Source organism: Hyaena hyaena, unplaced genomic scaffold, assembly GCF_003009895.1.
Source record: "Hyaena hyaena isolate Hyena2069 unplaced genomic scaffold, ASM300989v1 scaffold_319, whole genome shotgun sequence".
Classification (NCBI taxonomy): domain Eukaryota; kingdom Metazoa; phylum Chordata; class Mammalia; order Carnivora; family Hyaenidae; genus Hyaena; species Hyaena hyaena.
In genome coordinates this window covers 1,725,565-1,748,602 of record NW_024080951.1, presented here as the reverse complement: position 1 = coordinate 1,748,602, position 23,038 = coordinate 1,725,565, and the positions used below count along the sequence as shown (strand labels likewise).

General features: G+C 47.2%; 1 protein-coding gene across 3 annotated transcripts in view; it reads right to left on the bottom strand.

The window, feature by feature from the left end:
• The window catches only part of SIPA1L2 (signal induced proliferation associated 1 like 2), a 228,323-nt gene that overhangs the window by 96,996 nt on the left and 108,289 nt on the right, over nucleotides 1–23,038 (bottom strand). For all 3 annotated transcript variants that reach the window (XM_039248839.1, XM_039248841.1, XM_039248842.1), the window contains exon 3: nucleotides 13,204–14,936. In XM_039248839.1, coding sequence (XP_039104770.1) covers nucleotides 13,204–14,671 — 1,468 coding nt within the window. In that variant the 5' untranslated portion in view covers nucleotides 14,672–14,936. The remainder of the gene's footprint in view (nucleotides 1–13,203; nucleotides 14,937–23,038) is intronic.

The window sequence follows — 23,038 nt, the reverse complement described above, 5'->3', positions numbered from 1 at the left end:
CTCTGACCCTCCCCTGCTCACCTTGTCTCTCTCTCTCTCTCCTAGAAATAAAAATATTAAAAATTTTTTTTAAATGTTTATTTATTTTTGAGAGGGAGAGAGAGACAGAGCATGAGCGGGGGCAGGGGCAGAGAAAGAGGGAGACCCAGAATCCGAAGCAGGCTCCAGGCTCTGAGCTGTCAGCACAGAGCCCGACACGGGGCTCGAACCCACAAACTGTGCAATCATGACCTGAGCTGAAGTAGGACACTTAACTGACTGAACCACCCAGCTGCCCCTCAAAACTTTTCCATTTCTAGTTGTATGTTTTTCGTATACAGAGAATTCAGATTGGAGACTTGATGATTTCTCCTTTTAGTCTGACCAGGTTTTGCTTTATCTACATATTCCAAAACTATGTGTTTAGGCGCTCGGAACCAACCCTTTTATTGTTATGAAATCCCCTCTTCATCTACAGGGATCCATCTTGCTTTCAAGCCCACTTCGTATCGCACTGACCAGGCACGGACCCCGCTGTTATATTGGGGGAACCACAGCCATTGGCATAGGTAGGTCTTACTCTAAGCTGGTCCACGGCTCCAGGGAAGATTCTTCCGCCCTCCTGTCTGCAAGTCCGCAGCCCAAATAAGGGGGCAGGGCTGGGCATCTCCCTGTGTGGACTTCCACTCAATCCCCCATCTCCGTTAAGTACACTAGTCCTGCTTTTAGCTCAGCTGTCTTCTCCAGAATAAACCTGGAGAAGGTTTTCTGCCTGGCTGGGGACCAGTGGTAAACGAACTGTAAGGGACAGGAGAGGAAAATCCGGTCTTTTAAACATATTTAACTGCTCCCCGGCTCTTGCCCCAGGGCCAACTCTTCTGCGGTATGGATGAAGTGGCTTCTGACGGGCCGTCGCTGCCACACACGCCCTCCAATCTGCAAAGCTGGTCTGGCTCTTCCATCTGGGTTGGCGAAGTCGCCTGGTGATGCTTTTCCCTAGTTCTCTTTTCCTTTGTGGCTTTATGCCCTTTTGTTATTCCTTTGCTATCATTTTCAGTGGGGTTTGGAAGAGGAAGAGATAACATAGGCTTCCAATTTGTCACAACGAACTAGCAGTCCCAAACTCATGTATTCCCAAGTATCTGTAATTCCAATAAGCCTGCTCAATGGTTTCTGAACCTGGGCTGTGCCAACTGATCATCTGTTTAACCTCGGGTTAGTTACATCACCCTTCTTAACCTCAGTGCTGGCTCCCTGCACTCCCCCCCATTATATGTAACACACTTATCCTTAATCTGAGAGAGGCATCACAACTGAAGATATGCATGTTACTGACAAAAAGCTACATCAAACACAAGAAAGGAGTGAACATTAAATAAACAGCATCGTGGGGCATTTTGAGTTTGAGCCCACGCAGTCCTACAAAGTACAAGGGTCAGCCTTGAAGGGGATTCACACTTTTAATCTCAAAATGCGGATCTATAATCACCCAGAGAGCCACACCCCATTCACTATAGTCTGTTTTAAGAACGCAGCCGCATATATTTTGCTGAATTATTTCAATCAGGAACTACAATTTTTTTTTAAACTGGAGGAATCTGAAATTTGTATATACCTTTTTTCACCAAAGACGACAGGCAGATTTGAGAAAGACCACATTTTTCTTTCACGTCTGCCTTCCTGCACTTGTTCTCAATGTTTCTGTCCCCACTTCACACACACTCACTTTCTGAAGGCCAAGCAGAGGGAGGACGTTCCTGCCACCAGCGACTTATAGTCATCAAACCTTCGGACGTGCCAGCTCAGAGACCTCCTGGTTGTTTTCTTTTCTTTCATTAAGTTTGTTTGTTTATTTATTTATTTAGAGAGAGCATGTGGGGGAGGGGCAGAGAGAGAGGGAGAGAAAGAATCCCAAGCAGGTTCTGCACTGTCAGCACAGAGCCGGATGCAGGGGCTCGAACTCACAAACTGTGGGGTCCTGACCTGAGCCGAAATCAAGAGCAGGCTGCCTAACGGTCTGAGCCAGCCAGGCGCCCCCTCCTAGCCGTTTTCTAAGGCGAGGCTCCATACGCTCAGAGCAGGTTCCCTGGGTGTGTTTCCAAAGAGATCATAACTTGATTCTTGAAGCGGCATAACCTGCTTTTCAGCTTCCGTGCACCAGGCACAACTGGGAAGGCGTCACCCTCCGGAGGGTCCAGGAAGGGTCCCAGTTAAGCCTTCCCAATGACACCCTGGGTCTCCCTTCAGGACGCTTCAGCTTGTTCACCTGCATCCCGTGGGCCTTCCCGCCTGTGGGCAGAGGCCGACCAGCAAGGCCCCCAGTGGAGCCCGCCCTGATCCCAAGTGCACAGCTTCCACAAGACCGCTCTCAGGGTGCGCAGAATGCAATCCTCCCTTGGCAGAATGGAAATGAAAATCCACATATCGTGCAACTTCAACAAGAGCCAGATTAAAAAAAAAAAGTCAGTTACCAAGATGGCAGCGGAGGAAGGGAGACTCAGCACGTGTGTCTCTGTGGTGCACTTTGGCTCCATCAGTAAAGAAAAATCTAACTCAGAGGAGTTAAAAAAAAAAAGAGAGGGGTCACTTGTGGCCCCAAAGGGTGCTTCCCGATACTGCAGAACCTTGGGAGGGAGATCTATCAGGTTCACGACCAAGGAGCTGAGCAGACGAGGATCCCCAAGCCTGCGGGCCCCCCACGGCCAGGTGTGCGGAGTAGCACCTGCCGCTTGGCCTTACGTGATGTGGCAGGTGTTAGCACGGCACCGCCCACGGCACTGCTACCCAGTCCCCCGGGCCACAGGAGGCCCCAAAACTGGGCCCCTCTGCCCTTCCTTCACTCTGTTAACGCGCACGGCAGCGTCTTTTTTTCCCCCATAAAACACGGTTTAACGTTTGTTCTTTCAACAGCAAGTTGATCCCTTCATTGGCGGCTCGCTGCCTCTGCAGGCAACATCCACGGCGGCGGCTGCTAAGTTCCCACCTACGACGTATCTCCTTTCACCTTTCCCTCCAAACCGCCGCGTGTCTGCATCTTTGGTCCGCCCTCTGTGCAGAGCCCTCTAAGACTCAAAGGAAAAAGTTGACAAGGGACGATGGATTCATGAAGGGATGAAGGCATGATGGAAGGAAGGAATAAGAACCGCAGGGCCTGCTTTGGCCGATGATAATGTTAAGGGTTGTCAGATAACTTTAAGGACTCACAACAAGCTCCCTGCTCGTGGTTTCATGGATTAAATTACCGAATTCACCACGATGGCGAAGAGGATGCATTTTGGCTCTGTGAAGGTTCCTTTGATCAAAATTTAACCAAAGTATTAGCTAAGCTTGAAAACGTGAGGTGTCAAAGCAGAAAGAATGCTCGACAAACTTTGCGTAAATAAAGTCATTTCTTCCTCCCCAACTCTGAGGAGGTAACCACGTTTTTACAGATAATATTACAGCAGCTGATGGGTCCAATGACTTGCTCGAGGGCGCGGCCTGGTGTGACCCCAGCTGGGCTGCTCTTAGGGCTCTCCGTGTACAGCAACTCAGGGGTGATGAGAGCCACGGAAGGTCTGAATTCTGGAAATCAGCTAGTGCCTGGAACAATGAACACAGCTACAGGGGAGCCAACGAATGTGCTCTGAGCAGAAGGATGGTATCTTGGGAGACCCCGCTTTAAGCAAAACTTGAAGAGAAAGGGAAAGCCTGGAGAGGAAGGGCGGCTGGCCGAGGCTTCCTTTGCTGATCCACCATTTTCAGGGCTATCTGCTACAAGAACGGGAAGGAGGAAGAAAAGGAGAGCAGGCAGGAACTCTCTGCAGAAGAGCTGAGGGGCGGGGGCCGTTTCCAGGGGGAGAGCCGTCCAGCTTTGCCTTTTATTTCCTGAGTGGGACCAAGAGTGGAATAAACCCTGGGTGGGAACAAACGCAAGGTGGGGAGGATGGGCTTAGCGTCTGGGGGCGCCAAGACCACAAGGACCGTGTACCAGGAAAGCGCACGATGCAAGGAGCTCTTGCCAGTTAACTGCACCTCGGTCACACAGACACTACAGGATCGGCCACTTCTAGGGAAATAACAGAGCGTTAGTTCCTCTTCCGCAATAGCTGACGGGAAAGCCTCTGAGGCCAAAGGGTCAACGGGCTGAAATTGCACGTCATCCTCTCCGAGTTCCTAAAATGCGGCAACAGGTGGCAGCTGGGACCTCCCCGCTGCGGTGGACGTGAGAAAGCCTGGGAAGGTCCCACTGCCAGCCACATGGGGCCGGTACCACAGGAAGCCACGAGAAGCCACAAGAAGCCACAAGGCTGCATGTCCCGTGCAGGTGGGCAGCTCCTCCCTGCTGAGAGCCGGCCGGGCCTCAATGGGAGCACTGTCTGTGGGGGCGGCGCTGGCCCGGGAGAGCGCACTCAGGGACGAATGTGGGTCTCAGAATAGTCCAATTGTTAGGTGGGCCTCAGTTCACCCGTATGAATTTAATAGTGTCCAACTCCCTATTAATTTTCTTCAGTCACTGTATAAAACCAGAGGGGGGAGAAAAAAAGAAGCCGCCAGGCATGAAATTCAGAGCAAATGCAATCATGCATCGCTCAGCAATGGGGTTCATTTGACTTGTAAAGGTATATTCCCGCCCACAACTGTCACTGTCACATCAGTGACACTTAAGTGAATACGTTTGGAAGAGGGTGGCAGACTTCACCAGACACCTTTCCCCAGGCCACCCCCCCGCCCCCCCCACCATATGGTTCTGTGTTTTCCCTCCTCGTCTTTTAACCATTAAAATAAAGGACTGCCCTTTAAATGCTGTACCAGTGGTGTGGACAAGAGTTTCTTTCTAGACAGAAAAGTTTTACGTGTTTATTTAAGAACAACTTGGACAAGGAGGATGTGTACCTCATGATAGGCACTGTCTAAGCCCTTTAGGGGATGGATATATATATATATATATATATATATATATATATAAGTGTATTTACTTTGAGAGAGTGAGGGAGAGCAGGGGAGGGGCAGAGAGAGAGAGAGAGAGAGAGAGAGAGAGAAACAGAGAATCCCAAGCAGGCTCTGCACAGTCAGCACAGAACCCAATGTGGGGCTCGAACTCATGGAACTGTGAGATCATGACCTGAGCTGAAATCAAGAGTCAGACACTTAACTGACTGAGCCACCTAGGTGCCCCCAGGAGATATTTTTATTATGATCCCTTTTTATAGATGATTAACTGAGGCACAAAGGAGTTAAAGGACTTGCCTAAAACTGAGTTGTGACATGAACCCAGGAGTCTGGCTTCAGAAAATTCTGGACTCTTCACCTTCAGTAGTGCTGTCCCGCCCACCAGCTACGGGCCTCCAGCCACAGAGTGGATGGGCCCTTCTTCCCACTGGCAGGAAGGTAATTCTCCAGCCACCAAAGAGTAAGTTGGTGAGAGGGCTACCCTACAGATTCTAGAAGAATCTGTTCTTTTTATGTGTTCATTTAGCACACGTCTGCACAAATACTATCTTTCCGTGAAGATACTCATGACAAAAATAACCACTGTAGAGAAAGGTGAGTTAACATAGAGCTGGTCACGAGTCGTTAATAAAAACAGTGAGCTTTTCTTAGAGAAAAGAGGTCCTAGAAAGAATTCTTGGAGATGCTACAGATCCAAAAGAGGAATTCATTCCCCGGCGGTGCCAATGGCAGAGTCCAGGGCTGCGCAAAGACACACGTAGGGGCCTTCAAAACTGAAAGGCTGGCATCTTGGGGCAGAAACGGACCTGGAAGAGGCCAGTCTTGCACCCTACATCGTGGTGAGGATGGGATTTTTGCTGGAGACCCAATCCACCTGCTGGAAGCAGCTAAAAACTCTTCTCTGAAAGTTCCAAATATTTCCAAAAAGAATTCCAATCTGCTCACACCCCAGAAGTCTTGTGAAGCTAAGATGGGAAGGAGAAATGAAAGAAGTTCTCTCTGGCATATTCCTTTTATAAGAAAGAGAGAAGAAAGGAAATCACAGGCGAGGGACGGAACCATAAACGCCAGGTCTCCTTAAAGCACCAGACAGAAGGGAGACAAGTGGTCAGACTAAGATTAGCTTTTCAATCTGCAACAAAACCTGCCCTGTAAAACCAATTCAGTTCCTTACAGAGGATTTCTGAAAGATACATATTTCTTTCCTCGGGCTTGTTATAGAAAATCCCGGGGGGGAGAAAAAAAGAGCTGGGCATAGAGCTTTTCTTCAGAGTTAATTCAGCAGAAATTTGGGAGCCTGAGAAGCTAGGGTGTCCCAAAGGGCATCCCACAACTGCCTTGCCTCAATGTGCAGATTTCAGGGGAAATTCAAAGGGAATGTCTGTGCATTTCAATAAAGACAGAAGAAAAGTGTAAATTCTAAAGCCTCACAATTCCCCTGCTCTTCTAGGTAAGTTTGAGAAACATACTCCTGGCGTTCGGTGGATGTGTATAAAAGGGGCTGTGGGAAAGTGACATTTTGTCAATTTCACTCTATTTGAAACAGGCGGCTGAGTCGGCTGCTTGCAGGAATCCTAAATAGCTTAATAAAAGTAACAGAAAGCAGTAGGTTTGTTACTCTTAAGAACTGCCTACCAGCTCTTTTTGTTATTTTAAAGATTCTCATGTTAAATATATCATGAGAATTTAGGACTTGCCTTTAAAAAAAAATTAAAGCAAACCATTTGGAAGTGGGTTTTGATTTGTAGAAAAGCTGCAAAGATGGTAGAGTTCTCTCACACCCCGTATGATCTCTTAGTTGTTAACATCTTACGTCTCTTTGGTATGTTCATTCCAATAATGCATTGATATTGATACGGATAATGATCAGGTCCATCTTTATTCAGATGTCCTTGGTTTTTATCTAAGTCCTTTTTTGATGTCAGGATTCCATCCAGGATACCCCATTACAGTTATCTGTCATGTCTCTTATAGGCTCCTGTAGACCGTGACCATTTCTCAGACTCTCCTAGTTTTGGATGACCTTGGCAGTTCTGAGGAGCAATGGGTAGGGATTTTGCAGAAACTCTCTTGGCTGGTATCGGATCTATTTCCTCATCAGGCTAAGCTTACGGGTTTGTAGGAAGACCCCAGAAACGCAATTCCTGTCATGTCAAGGGTATACACTAACCACGTGACCTACCACTGTTGATCCTGACCTTGATGACCTGGCTCGGGTGGTGCTTTCCAGACTTCTCCACCGCAGACTTCTTCCCCCTTCCATGCCTCATCCCTCAGAAGTGAGTCACTAGGCACAGTCCACATTCAGGTGGAGAAGGGGGAGGCTAGGATTCAAATTTTTACAATTTTTCAAACTTTATTAAATTAAAATGTTTTCTATAATTTATTTAAAAAAATTTTAATGTGTATGTATTTTTGAGAGAGAGTTAGAAGGACAGTGCATGAACTAAGAAATAGATGTCCCTTTATCATTGTGCCTCTATCAAGCTGGAGGGTTTTTCTCTGAAATAAAGCAAATCCAGTCACTAACTCTTCTGCCTGGATCATGGGGGACAAACACCTGGCATCCATCTCCCCATGCAGATAATGATAATTGATAATGGCTTGTAAAATGCTGACGTAGCAATACACATAGTACCACAGAAGGATGAACACCCAGAGCAAGTTCCACAGACCCAGCAATAGAAGGTTCCATTTACATAAATGTATCTGCATCAGAAAAAGAAAAATCAGATAAAGAAGGAACTGTTCACGGTGATTATCTCCTAGGGATGGACTGGGCTGATTTTATTCCTTTTTCTTTTGCTTCTTGACTTTATTTTCCTATAATGATCATATAATACTTACATGCTGTGGAAGAATTCTAGGCCAAAAAAAGGTATATGGTTGGCAATGTTAGTATTTTTCCCCACAGTAAGGGGCATGTTCCCGTGCCCACATAAAACACTGTCCTAACAGCGTGAAGACACCAGAGTCACCAAAGAGATCCAGTTTTCTCTCTCTGGTTTGACTTCGCTTTGCCTCCAAATGATGCAGGCTGCCTTCTAGAGCTATTCTTGTCTAGGGAAGCTCTGGTCTGCATGGTCTGAACTAAGGAAGAGAGAACAGTTTCAGAGCTCTCGAGTGGCTCTGCCGCTGTGCAATTTCCAAAAAAGGACAAGATGCGGTCGGCACACAGGGACCCACGGCGTGTCTTGGCGGTCCCGCAGCTCCACTCCACCCCGCTGGGGACAGCCCGTTGCTGGCTAGTGGCTCCCAGGGCCCAGGAGGTCCAGAAGGAGGCGAAGCCGGCCTCCGTGCAGCACAGAAGCTCCTGGGTATCCAAACAGATGCATACAACCAGAATCCTCGTCCAAGCGGCCCTTCCTTGCCACCTGCTTCCCAAATGGAAAACTCACAGAAGGCGGACACTGTGATTTCACTGGGGCTCCCATGAAATAGGAGTGTGGTGGGCTGAACCCATTTCTTCATGGGCATCGTCAGTAAGAGTGAGAATCCTTAGACAGTACTCTCTGCGCTGGCCTCAATCCCTGCTCTCCCTTAAAAAGCTGTTTCACTCTAGGAGCACCTGGGGGGCTCAGTCAGTTAAGCGGTTGAGCGTCCGACTTCAGCTCAGGTCATGATCTCACAGTTCGTGGGTTCGAGGCCCGCATCGGGCTCTGTGCTGACAGCTGGGAGCCTAGACCCTGCTTTGGATTCTTTGTCTCCCTCTCGCTCTGCCCCACCCTTGTTCCTCCTCCACACACCACCCAGAATTAAATAAACATTAAAAAAATTTAAATGGCAGTCTTCTCAAGAGCAGATATCATACCACCGTTTCCTAAGTACCTCTTCACATCATCTAGAAGGAAACACTGTAGGAGAGAACCTACTTAAAAAATTTAATTTTTTAAAAAAATATATATATTTTTAAAAATTTATTTCTATTTTTAAATTTATTTCTAGGAGAGAGAGAGACAGCGTGAGCAGGGGAGGGTCAGAGAGAGAGGGAGACACAGACTCTGAAACAGGCTCCAGGCTCTGAGCTGGCAGTCAGCACAGAGCCCGACGTGGGGCTTGAACCCACGAACCGCGAGATCATGACCTAAGCGAAAGTCGGATGCTTGACTAAGCCACCCAGGCACCCCCCAAAATTAATTTTTTTAATTAAAAAAAAAAAAGGCTGTTTCACTCAAGGCTACATTTGCCCCACAGCTTGCTACGGGCTGGCCACTCCCCTGCATGGCTGTCACCTGGCCCGTCCAACAAGTGTGGGTCAGAGGAGCGCTCCTCGCACAAAGGGCGGCCGCACATCACCCATCCAGTAAAGGGTAAAGTACTTAAGGCTCTGTACTTGAAACCTTCTCCAGCGGCTGGGAGCTGCTTCATTCTTTTGAAAATGAAATTTCAGGGGCGCCTGGGTGGCTTAGTCGGTTGAGCGTCCGACTTTCGCTTAGGTCATGATCTCGCGGTTCGTGGGTTCGAGCCCCGCGTTGGGCTCTGCGCTGACTGCCAGCTCAGAGCCTGGAGCCTGTTTCAGTCTGTGACTCCCTCTCTCTCTGACCCTCCCCTGCTCAAACTGTCTCTCTCTCTCTCCTAGAAATAAATAAAAAATTAAAAAAAAAAAGAGAAAATGAAATTTCACAGAAAACAATGGGAGAGTGGAAAGAAGGAAAAGGCATTCAGGAGAGTATGAAAAGATCCCTGAACGTCTGCTTCCAGAGAGGAAAACTGAGCGAAGGGAAAAGAAAAAAAGAAAAGAAAAAAGCTCCGCCCCCCATGAACACACCCTATACTGGGCCAGGCTGCCCTGGGGCCTCTGTTTTTTGGTTGCACAATGATGTTCCTGAAATTTGGGGTGTGTGTGCAGGTCCAAGTCCAGAGGTTGAAGGCGGGGTGGTGAGCCAGCTGCCTGTCTCCATCCCCGTGCCACGGAGGCCCTGGCCCACGGATTGTGGCACTTGCCCCCAGTCCTTCGGGGCTCTGCAGAGGGGTCCAGCAGGGCTGTCAACGGCAGAGGCTGTGGTGGCCAATTTCATTCTGAGACACACAGGCCCACGGGGGAAGAGCTAAATATAGAAGAAAGCGGAAGAGTTCAGGGCTGCGGGGCCAGAGCAGAGGGGCCAGCTCGGTTGCTTTCTCTTCTCGAATCCACTGCTGATCCAACAGCACCGCAAAGTACCAGATGAGGCCACCTTAGGGATCACCACCCTGCGCCCTCATTTGCAGAGGCGCTTGATTCCACCTGCCGGGCCCATTCACAGAGCCAGACGGGAGACCCCCGAGCCTCAGTCTGCGTCCCCAGGGGATTCCGCCCTCAAGTTCTTGTCTGGAGTTTATTTTGAAATCTACTTTCAAAGCGAGCACGTTTGCCGAGGTTCTTTCCGGCACCCTGGAAAATCCTAAATAGCAAATCAGAAAACACAGAAGAAATACGCTGCTCACTGACACTCTTTAAAGCTACCAGGAGGTGACAATGGAGAGTTCAAGGAAGGATAAAAAAAACAAACCTGAAAACCTACGATAAAGTGGTCAAGGGGACTAACAGAACGCAGCACCGACAGATCAGAATAGACCTAAGGTCGTTAATGGTGGTGACCTGGGCTGCAGAAAGTGTCCACCCCTCATTCCATGTACAGGGACATGTGTACTTAATCCACTCGGGTCCCAGAGGACACATGGGGATGCTGGCGTTCAGCATCTGCATAAATCCACACATTCCCCCCCCCCCCCACAGGACTTGCACATTCTGACACTTTAGAGGATGAACCACAAACTATTTACAAAACTCAGCTAAGCCATGATGATTCACTGCCTGGGGATTTCAGGGGATCGTAATTCTAAGAGGCTACTTTGCTGCAGGCATCGACAGCCATGGCTTCGTCAATGAAGAGAATCTTAATTGGGGAGCCTATTTCTTCACAGCCTCCCTTTCCAAAAATAACTAGCCTCCCTCTGGAGACCATCCTGGAACAGGATTTTGTTATTCGTTATGTGCTGCCACTGGACAGTCATGGGGGCCCGGCATTCTTTCATACGGCACAGACTAAAAAAGGAAGTTCAAGTTTCCCCGAGGTCTACCAGAAGCCAGGATTGAGATGGGGAGCAGAGAGACACACCTCGGCAACCAAGGCCCGCTGACAGAACTATTCCAGCCCCATTATGTCATCGTTATGAAAACAGAAAGATAACTCAAATATGTGACCGGCTGTAAGGTAAGGGCCTAATTCAGCTACTCATCCAACATCATAATCATCCTATCATTGATACGATTATGGATCACTGGTTAAATCTGAATTCACGCAGAACTGAGGGGAAAAAATTATGAATGTAACCACTGCAATCTATCCAGCAAGCAAATTCTTTTGAGCCTGTAGCCCATGGAGGAATGTATCAAAGCTCCAGGGAATGAAGTAGGATGGAGTGACCGCCCGGAGTCTGAATTACACCCCAACCCACCACCGAAAAGAACCAAGTGGAGTCAAATAGTGCACGCAGAGGCACCTGGGTGGCTCAGTCGGTTAAGCGTCCGAATTCAGCTCAGGTCATGATCTCACAGCTCATGAGTTCGAGCCCCGCGTCAGGCTCTGTGCTAACAGTTCAGAGCCTGGAACCTGCTTCGGATTCTGTGTCTCCCTCTCTCCCTGCCCATCCCCCACTTGTGCTCTGACTCCCTCTCTCTCTCAAAAATAAGTAAATATTTTAAAAACTTCTTAAAAAAAAAAATGCACACAAACGTTCTGAAGACAGAAGCCGATCCGACATACACCAGTCAGCTTGCAGTTTTATCCACACTCGCAGCATAACGGTTTATGCACGAAAAAGACAGACGGTGGAGAAGCTTTCCCAGACTGGCTGCTGGGCCCATGGAAAACAGAAGAAGACAGCCCTGAAAAGCAAGCTGTCCAAGGGGTGCCAGGGTGGCTCAATCAGTTAAGCATCCGACTCCTGATCTCAGGGTCATGAGTTCAAGCCCCACGTTGGGCTGCAGCCTGGGCATGAAGCCTACTTTAAAAGAAAAGAAAGAAAAAGTGTGCTGTCCTGTAAGAAAGGGGCCAAGGTGGTAAGCTGCACCCGAGAAGAAAGCAGCGAGATGCCCTGAGTGTTTTTACTGAGTCAGTGTGGCTGCCTTATGTGTGGGATGTGTTTCTCTGCAGGTGTTGCACACCGAGCACATTTCACATCCCTGCGATAACTAAGGATACTTCTATAAAGGCGTTCCTCTTCAACTTCTAAGGAATGTAGCCTGCAAGCCTGAAAATCTAAATAAAAGTAAACACTATGTCACCTAGGACAAAAGAATCTCTAAAATCACAATACCAAAGAATTGTTTGCATCTCAGCCTTGAAGGCCATTTATAGAACTGCAGGAAGACTATTTGTCGTGCTAATTTATACACGCTTTCAGCAAAGATTTACTCAACACTTGCAATGCACACACAGTGCAGCAGGAGCTGTGAAAACACAGAAGTGGAAAGACGAAGCAGAGGTGTACGGAAAATCACAGAAAAGACTAGAGGGGGAGAAGCCCTGACAGAATTAACCACTGTAAACAGGAGGAGAGATTATTCAGAGGAAGAAGGGAGGGATACATGTGAACCCAGGGAAGAGGTCTTAAAAGGGGTAAATCTAGGAGCGCCTGGGAGGCTCAATTGTTCAGGCATCTGACTCTTGATCTTGGCCCAGGGCATGATCTCCTGGTTCGTGAGTTCAAGCCTCACATTGGGCTCTGCGCTGTCAGCATGGAGCCTGCTTGGGATTCTCTTTCTCTCTCTGTTCCTCTCCCACTCACATGTTCTGTCTCTGTCTCTCTCTCAAAATAAAGAAATAAACATTTTAAAACACGGGGTGCCTGAGTGGCTCAGTCGGTTAAGTGTACAACTCTTGTTTTTGGCTCAGGTTATGATCTTACAGTTCGTGAGTTCGAGGCCTGCACTGGGCTCTGCGCTGACAGTGCAGAACACGCTTGGGATTCTCTCTCTCTCCCCTTCCCTTGCCCATGTGCGCTCTCTCTCTCTCAAAATAAATAGATAAAAGATATTTAACAAAAGAGGGGGGGAATCTAAAACAAGTCTGACATCTGTGATGCTGATAAACTGGGGAAGAGAAAGCAAGAGAGAGGTGGCAATTCCACACTGGGGATCATCTCAGCAAAGGCAGGAAGTGGGGATTCCTGAGGAAGGGGTCTGGCAGCAATGGAGGGTCCATGACAGCCCAGGGGGCCCTGGCCTCGGTCTCTCCAGTGAAGGTGCTCCAGCCCAAAGCAGCACACCACAGCCGGCCTGATGCACTCACCCCCAGGGCTCTCCCTTACCTTTCCCATAGAAGAACTTGCGGTAATAATAGGCCCCGAGGTCGATGTGCTCTATGATGTAGCGCTTCACTTTCTCCCGGTGAATGGGCTGGTTCTCTCGGGGCACTTCTAGGACCGAGACGCCGGCATTGGTGCAGTGCGAGCTCAGGGAGGACTCGAAGGAGCAGCCTTCCCCAGAGCTGAATGATGAGGAGCTGGCACGGGAAAGCGCGATCCTTCTGTCGCCCTCCCCGCCCGTCTCGTTGCGAAAGTAGGGACAACTCAGAACGAGCTCGTTGCTTTTCCCATCTCCCTCATCTGCGTCCAGGTTCTCCTTGGAGTTGAGGTCCTCCTTGCTGCCCAGAGGGGACTCACAGTTGCCCGTCTGGCCTGCCGGCATCTGGGTCTGGGATGCTGCCGAGGCCCCTGTGGTGATGTTTTTCCGCTTCCCCACGTTGGCCCTCGTAGCCATGGCTTCGTTGATATTAAACAAAATGCTCTGGACATCATAATGTGCAAAACACCGCTGGCAATTCCAAGGGCGGACACCCCGCTCCAGACGACCGTCTTCCGGATCACATGTGAACTTGAACGTTTCGTGTTCACTTTTAACAGCTCGCAGCTTCCGGAAGAGGGACGTGTCCACCGACTCCGACTTTAACCTCCGTTTGAAAGGCTTGTCCCTGTCTCTCCCCATGAGGAGGGCACTGTCCATGTAGTCCAGTCCTGAGACGCGGACAAATTCTCCCCTGGATATCTGAGCCGCCGCGTGGAGGCTGGGGGAGATTGCAGGATCGCAGGGGAAACACTCAGGGAACCCAAAAGGAGCCATCGCTTTGTGGTCGTAATTCTCTACTCGGTACCCTCTGAGCATCGCAAAGAAGTTCTCGCCGGACAAACCCTGCCGGTCAATGGAAGACGTGCTCCCGTACTCCCGGTGGAGGGCGGCCCCGGTGTTGGGGTTCACCGCATTTTGGTCTAAGATGTCTTCGGCGTCGATGTCGCTGATGGTGACGTCACTGTTGCTTCTCTGCCTTATGGGGTGCAGCCCTCTTTGAGGAGAGTGAACAAAGATGTCCCCGATGGTGTACTTCGCCTCCACAAAGTCTAGATCGAGCTGCTCTTGCTGCCCGTCGCCTTGCCCATTGTGCGTGAGGGACGCGATGCTTTCGTAGCTGGTCTGAGACCGGCTTTCCCACAGCGCCTTGCAGGTCAGCTCCTTGGAGCAGTCTTTCTTGGGGGGCCACTCGCACACTCTTGCTCTCACACCCATCTTGGGCATGGCTGGGGTGCCATTAGCCGGACTGCCACCACTCTCGGTGGAATTCGAGGCATTTAAAGAGGTGGCGGGGCCCAGGTTGCCATTAATGGCTTTAAATTTTCGAGCAAAATAATCATCTGACTGCATGATTCTGGGAGGATCCTTGAACTTGGATGAGGCCCTGCCAAGCTTATGCTTCTCTTCTTGGGACTGCCTTGGGTCGCTCATGTCTGCCGAGGCAGGAAGCTCCAAGTGTCACCAGCAAGACCGAGGTGAAACTAATCACATGGTTCTTTACAACGCGATCAGAAATGCACAGATAAAGGCTTCCTCGATAGTGGTGCTCTCTCTTTTTAACCAAAAGCAAACAACATCCTCAGAGTATGGTTTTTGCAAAACCAGCTGGCTTCTCAGATGTCGGAATACTATTGTATGCCTCTGTCCTTTTCAAGGGCAATTCCTTAAGACATCTGGCCTCGGGTATTTCCTTCACCTGAATTAAAACACAGAAAATAGCCATTAGCGATTCTGGTAGCTCAAGTTCAATACGTTCTACATATGGTTCCTTCTCTGTCCTTCTCTCCAATTTCTGCCCATCCCCAATTCCCCCAAACTGTCACGAAGTTTCATGTCTCTGCTGTTCATGCTTCTCTCTGTCTTCTTGCTCTGCTTGGCTGGCCGGCATCTATACTGGAGATCAAGCAGTACCCTTCCCAAGAAACTTTGCCTCAGTCCACATCTGACAAAGGCTGCTTCCTTTGTGTCCCCACGGCACCTGTGTCTACACTTATGGTAGCAGATCTCATTATGCTCCTACTGGTTGGTTTACTGTTTATTGACCAGTCTCCTCCGCTAGCTGACTTCAAGTTCCTCTCAGCCAAGAACATGCCCTTCATCTCTGTACCAACATTACCTATTAATGTGGCCTGGCTTAAATCAGGTAAACAAAACACTTCAATTAGTTGTAAGAGTAACACAATGGTCACATAATTTTTTGAACAGTATTATACTTTCTTTCAAAATATTTAAACTCAGAATGTCCTGCAGCAAAAGGGTTAATAACAGGCGTTCACAATGTGTTTCTAGAGTGCGGTCTTGCAATCAAATAAGAACTCGCAGAGATTCCTGGTGAAGTGGGAAGGAGCCTTTAAGAATTGGGTATCTGAACAAGTGTCTCTTCTCCTTTTTGAAAAATGTTTATTTTTGAGGGAGAAAGAGAGAGACAGAGCATGAGCAGGGGAGGGGCAGAGACAGATAGGGAAACTCAGAATCCAAAGCAGGCTCCAGGCTCTGAGCTGTCAGCACAGAGCGCGATGTGGGGCTCGAACTCACAAACCACAAGATCATGACCTGAGTCGATGCCAGATGCTCAACCGACTGAGCCACCCAGGTGCCCCAACACTTGGGTTTTAATTAACTCTTTTCTTTAATTACACATTATTGTTTCAATGTATCCTATCTCTAATTAGATAAAAAATATATTCCAGGTACACGATTATGTTCTCAACTTCAGGATGCCTTCCTTGTTGGCATAGGAATGAACGAATGGCTCTGATTCTGAAAATAATGATGGTAATAAAGGTATAATACTGCTGATTTCTCTCAGTCCCCAGCAAAGCATTACAAAATGCAAATATCTGTTAGAAAATATTAAAGTTCCAACTAGCTGAACAACAACAGAACTCTTTCCAATAGGTTCTTTTTTCTTAAGTAATCTCTACACCAACGTGGGGCTCGAACTCACGACCCTGAGATTAAGAGTCACATGCTCCACTGACTGAGCCAGCCAGGCACCCCTCCGATGGGTTCTTAATGGCTTTGAGATGAACATGTGGTAGGTAGTCTCTTGGAATAACTGATATTTTCTTATCATGGCAGCTTGCTTTCCCCTCATTGGGAGAAAAAAAAAATGAGTCTGGGAATGATAAGATGTTGTCTATTCCCAGGGCAATTTCATAACTGAGGAAATATAATGATGTTTTAGGATGTGATAAACGAAGGGAGAACAATCAGATGCTTCAGTGAACCAGACTGGTGTCTGTCCGTGGTTCTCAGAAAGAGAAGAGACAGGCTTGTGTCTTCTCTATTTCACTTGGAATTATTGTGTATAAAAGGACCACGGATGATTCTCAATGAGAGTTATGTCCTGTACAATTTAGGCTATTATAGAATCCTTTCCTGGAAACTGAAAAAACAACAACTGAGATATGAAAGAAAACAACTTGTTGCCTAGAATCTCTCTGCTGATATGGTATTTGATTTACTAGACCGGCTTCTACATAAAATATAAATTTTATTAATAATCCTGCTGCTTATAGAGCACAATGAAATTTGAAGGCTTACAAATTATTTCTATGTTGGTAGAGAGATATGTGAATTCTCAACAGGCATTAACAGGACACTCATTTGCAATTATATACTGTAAATTACATATTAATTAACTGTGTATAAAGAAGGAAGAACCACGCCCACCAAAACCAACAAACTGTGTACTTTGAAGAAATACAATCAGTGGCTAAGCCCTCACCGCCTTAAAATATTAGAACAAAATGCCCTCAAAGAAACCAGGAAAGACAGAATGAATAAAGATAAAAGCTCAAATTAATGGAGTAAGGGAAAAACAAGGTAGAAAAGGGACAGACAAATCCAAATGGTAGTTCTTTAAAAAAGAGCAAGAAAACAGATCTATCCCTTCCCAAGCCTGAAAAAGGCAGAGAGAGAGACAGAGAGAGAGAGAGAACAATACTATACAAATTTGGACATGAGAAAGGAAACATGACCACGTATACAGGAGATTAAAATAAATATTAAGCATAAAAAGAATCATACCACAAACAACTGTATAGCAAGGACTTTGAAAACAGGAAACTAATGATTGCCTAGCAAACCACAAATTCCCAAAACGGATCCAAGTATGTAAAACGTAAAGACTGAGTCTCACTGAAGACGACAGAAACATAAAACCAGTCGCTACATAAAAATATGACCAAGTGAGATGCAATGAGCCATCTTAACCATTTAAAACTCCTTTATACTCTCATTTATGAGACCACATGCTATTTATTTATTTATTTTTTTTAAATTTTTATTTATTTCTAGGAGAGAGAGAGAGAGAGAGACAGCATGAGCAGGGGAGGGTCAGAGAGAGAGGGAGTCACAGACTCTGAAACAGGCTCCAGGCTCTGAGCTGGCAGTCAGCACAGAGCCCGACGCGGGGCTCGAACCCACGGACCGCGAGATCATGACCTAAGCGAAAGTCGGACGCCTAACCGACTAAGCCACCCAGGCGCCCCCGAGACCACATGCTATTTAAAACAACTTAGGAAGTAGCCCTGTCTTTCTTTTCCATGCCGTGGCATACACTGAAAATACCAAGATTCATGCAGCATGTGGCAGTCAAAGCAAGAAGGTTCTCACGACTTGGGTGCAGTTAGGACTCTGGCCCAAGCCCACTGTGCCTCAAGCTGAGCAGACCAGCACCTCCTCATATCGGGAACCCACTCCCCACTCTTCTGGGGGCAGCTCTAGGGCCAAGCCATGTGCCGGGAGATGTGTGAGACACAGAAACCTAACAAGGGCAACACACTCACTGAATAATTACTTCTGGAAAAACACCATAAAATAGTCAGCGGTCTATTCTGAGCATTCACACCCTTTTACATGTCTAAATTTATCATCGTTTGTAACAGACAATTTAAAACCACAAAATCTTTATTCCACAGATCTCCTGTAGAAATGGAAGGCAATACATTGTGAAAAAATAAGATTAGTTTTACTTTTTTATTATTAAAAAATTTTTTTTAATGTTCATTTTTGAGAGAGAGAGACAACGTGCAAGCTAGGGAGGGGCAGAGAGAGAGGGAGACACAGAATCTGAAGCAGGCTCCAGGCTCTGAGCTGTCAGCACAGAGCCCGACGCAGGGCTCAAACCCACGAGCTGTGAGATCATGTCCTGAGCTGAAGTCAGGTGCTCAGCCAGGTGCCCCAAGATTATTTTTAAACATAAGTAACAGAAACAATTATAAACAGATGAATTTGTGCTGAATTTTATTATTATGTTTGTCATAAAGCAAAAAAGAACAGTAGACTCAACAGCACACATACTTAGAGCCGCAGAGCTCACTTGCCGTGTGACCGAGAATGGGAACGACAGCATGAAGGCTGCGACTCAGGAGGGAAAGAAGGAATCCCAAGGACAGAGGTCTTGACTCTAACTGGACCGGGCACCAGCTCTACCCAGGGGCTTTTTCAGTTGCTTGAGCCAATGAATTACCTTTTTGGGGGGGTTATTTTGTTTGAGTTACATTTTTGTGTAGTCCAGATCCACTTCAAAGGTTCTTTCTGAGAGACCATATTTATACTCAGTGCAAGACCAAAGATAGTAAATTCAATAACCGAACTACTTTGTACTGTGTTGCTGATCGCCTGGCACATGAAGAAATGAATTCTAAGTGTAGTTCTGGCACTTGGATCCAAAATCAAGACCAGAGCCTCTCGGGCAGGATCCCTGCTCTAATAGAAATATACGCCCTTTAGCACATTTCACGTGGGCTGCTAGGAATTCAAAGTGTTCAAAGCCAAAAAAATTCCTGACCTGGTAGCTGATTAAAAGAGTTGAAGCGCGGCTAGAGCAGACCCCCTCCTGGCCCCGCATCTGGCTAGCCACATTTTCCAGCTTGCCATAGCTCCCCAAAGCCAACCTTTGTGATACAGTCATGGACAGCGCCTTCCTTTTACACGTCCTGTTAAATATGACTAAATACGGCATATTATACACAGCACCTTCTTTTAAAAAGTATTACTAGGCGAATTATTTTTATGACTGCAGGAAAAAGAAAACACCTCAAACAATTACAGCGCTTGTTTGTAAGCTACGCTAGGAATATTAACACAATGCAATTAAAAAAGATATTACAGCACGTGGGGAAGAATTAAAATCAAGATCTTTAAAAAGTGGATGGTATAGGATTTCAACAGAGAGACATGCAAAAAGCAAAAACAATGGAGGGAGTGGAAATCTAAAGCATGAGCTGGAATGACCTCTGAAATCATCCAGAACCTAGCAGTGACGCTTCGGATGCGAGTGAGACACAAACGTGCATGTGCACGTGGACGCACACGCAGCACCCCCGCACCAGTGAATCATGGTCTCCCTGCAGGGCCGTGGATCAGGGCTCTAGGGCAGCACGTCTGGCACAGAAGTCTCTTCTGCCATCTTTCATTATCTTTACTTTTTCTGCAAGTTCTAACTTTGCACCTTTGCCTGTTAGCATGCAGCATTCAGCTGAGAAGTTTTGGAAGGACTGAAATTTGCACTCTTAGTTGCACGCAGCACGTGAATGTAAGGAAGGTCCTGTAGACATCTGTCCCCAGATTTATTCTGGGTACGGACCAAGTATTTGTACGTCCTCTGTGCTCAAACCCACGGTGAATCCCACGTGCGAGGTGGCGTGCCCGACTGGTTTGCTGGACACCGAAATGATAGAAGAGACAGGAAAAGGATGGCATCTTAGAGAAGAGCCTGCAGAAATTAGGGAACTGCGATCACCCCTCCCCCCAAAAAAAGCACAGAGCTCACAATTATTACAGGTGTGCATCATTACAGAAGAAAATGCAACCTCCCCCATGCACAGAATTGTGGTGTTTTGTTTTGTTTTTTAACATTTATTTATTTTTGAGAGAAAGAAAGGCAGAGCATGAGCAGGGGAGGGGCAGAGAGATAGGGAGACACAGAATCCGAAGCAGTTCCAGGCTCTGAGCTGTGAGCACAGAGCCCAATGTGGGGCTCTAACCCACGAACCATGAGATCATGACCTGAGCTGAAGCTGGATGCTCAACCGACTGAGCCACCCAGGTGCTCCCTGACAAGTCTCTTCCTGATCTGTGCTGCTCAGTCTGCAGCCCCGTGTCTCGGGGTCCTTCCTCCTTGTCCTCTGTGCTGTGGCCCAAACATGCGGAGTGCTTTTCCAGCCTTCAAAGGCCTGCTGTCCACACCTGCATCTGCGCTGCCCCTGGAAACGGAGCGCCAGCTGCCTGGGCCGAGCTGACATCCTCGTCCCTGACCGGGGGTGCCTGTGACACACGCCTGTGGTGTCCTCCCTTTCCCAGACACCCACCTGCTTCAACCTTGTCACCACAAGGCCCTAAGGCTGGGTCTGTTCCATTCACCACTTACCAGCCATGCCAGGCATGGTCTCCAGCGTGTGGTAGCTGTTCAATACATATTACTAAATAAGTGAATAAGCTGCTAACCTCCTGTGCTAGACAGTAACCTTTTCTAAGATAAAAGTTTAACATTTACATGGCGAGTTCTTACAGTTACAGAGTGTCCCGCAATCATAAAAGTTTCATAATTTTGCAGAAACATACTTACTACCGAAACTCAGATAAATGTGGAGAGTTGTTAGCTCTTTGCAGGCTGCTGTCTGTGCCGAGGCAGGCCCAGATCCTTACCACGACAGGTTACACTGAACATAAAAGTCAACGGCTAATCCGCTCTGGAAAGAGCTTCCCATCGCCCACTGCTGCACGGGCCAAGTGAGGTGAGTACAGACAAGGTCTTCGAACTGTATGGAAGGAAAGCATGCCATATGCTTCATCTTACAAGCATTTCAGCAGTGGCATCCCTGAGGCTAATGGCTCATCCCAGACATGATGAGAAATGAGGAGGCCCCAGTAGCTAATATCCGCATCGGTCTGTGTTCTGCTCTGAGTCGGGTCAAGTGGCTGATGGTTTGCAGACCTCTGTTTCTGTTAGGTGGCCCGCTGCCGGCTTCCTGGGGATCTCGATGTAGGCTCACGGACAGCACCACTCCACAAAAGGAGGGCAAAGGGAAACCGTGCAATCAGCGGAGCTGGTCAAAAGGGGCTCTAAGCCTCACACCCGGGTTAGACATGGAGCCATATGAACCTAAGAGCCCCCATGTCACTGTTTTACTGTGTCGCTCCTGTCCTGTCCTGGAATTAGTGGGTCATTCTAACAGATGGTAAAAAACTGGTATGAGAGTTTTAAACAGGCAAATGCAGAGTTCTCAAACAAAAAGGCCATGGTATTTTTCCTATGAAAGACAGAAGTGCTATTTCATTCAATATTAGGAAGGTGTGAAATAAAACAGAGCCCCTGCATGTGCATCTTATGGGCACCACCGTTACCGCTTACCCCCTCTTGCCTTAGCAAATGAAGACAGTACTTAAGAGGATCTTTGAACGTATTACTTTCTTTACTCCACGGCTAAATGAACTCAAGTTGCCAACTTGGTAGGGCTACAAAAAACTGAACATCAAAAAAAAAAGGAAGGTATTTAATTCCTTCTTTAGGCCATAATAAAGAGAATCGATTAATAATCTGCAATGAGGTCTAATGAGCGGCACGGATGCCCACCTCTCCAGGTAATCTCCCAAACCTACTCAACTGACCATTCGCCAAGACCGGAGAGGGTACAGAATCCGTGTCTGAATGATCGCTAATTAGAATTTCTACAGTTTTCTTCCTTTCTTTGAGCTCAGTTTTGATGTCAAGGGCATTGCCCCTCCCCCACCGTTTCCAATTATTCCTACATTCCATCAAAGTCTTCAGCTCTTGCTCCCCACTAAAAACGCCCATCTGTGGGCGCTAAAAAAATCTACATCCGAACCAGTGTGACCTCATGGGTGGTAGGGTGGCCGCTGGTGAGGACTGGGCTAGCTAGGCAAGGCATCAACCCACGATGGAAGGAGAAACTGAAGAATTTTAGAGCTTGAAGGAATAATCTGTTCTCATGCTAATGGTCCTGGCAATAATTTGTAAAGGATAGAACAGAGAAATGGAGAAAATGTGATATTTAAGCATAATTGTCTTTAGATAGAATGTTTTTCAAAGTTTTCCATGAGACATCAGTGAGTCTTTAAGACCAATATTACAGTTATAATTGAGCCACTTATCAGGATTGCAGCTGTAGCAAATGGATTGAAAACCACAAAACACACAAATTAGGAGCCTCATTCAAGGAAAAAAATGGTTAAAATTATATGGCAGACTTATAATAAAAGTCTAACTACTTGAAAAATGCCTATTTTTCATCCTCATATTCCAGCAACTCTAATAGGAACATGTATAATTGGGCAGCGACTAAAGGGAGGGACAAACAGTCCCCACTTGTACCCTCCCTGTGACCAAGAAGGACAAAAGGAGAAGGGGTGTGCTCGCACTAAGGTCTGAGATGCGTTCACCATAAAATCGCCAAGTTCAAGTACATTCAGCCTGGTACTGACTGAAGCTACGGCTAAAGAGCTATAACACAATCCGTTAACTCAAATGCTTATCAGAGCAGACCACTAAAATCCAGGAGATGAGACACTGTGATAAATGGGCTGTTATTAATAATTGTCATAAATGGATATAGAAGTTCAGTAATCATGCTTTTACTGCTGAGTTTTTGGTAGATCTGAAGGTGAAAATCAGTTCTTAGATACTTGAACTAAACCATGGGGTGGTACCACAGATAGATATTCTGGTCCACGAAAGCATTAAAAAGAGCAAAATTCTCATTTTGGGGGTTTTGTAACCAAGGGGTAACCTCAGATTTGTGAGGAGCATAAAATCTTCTGGTCTAATGC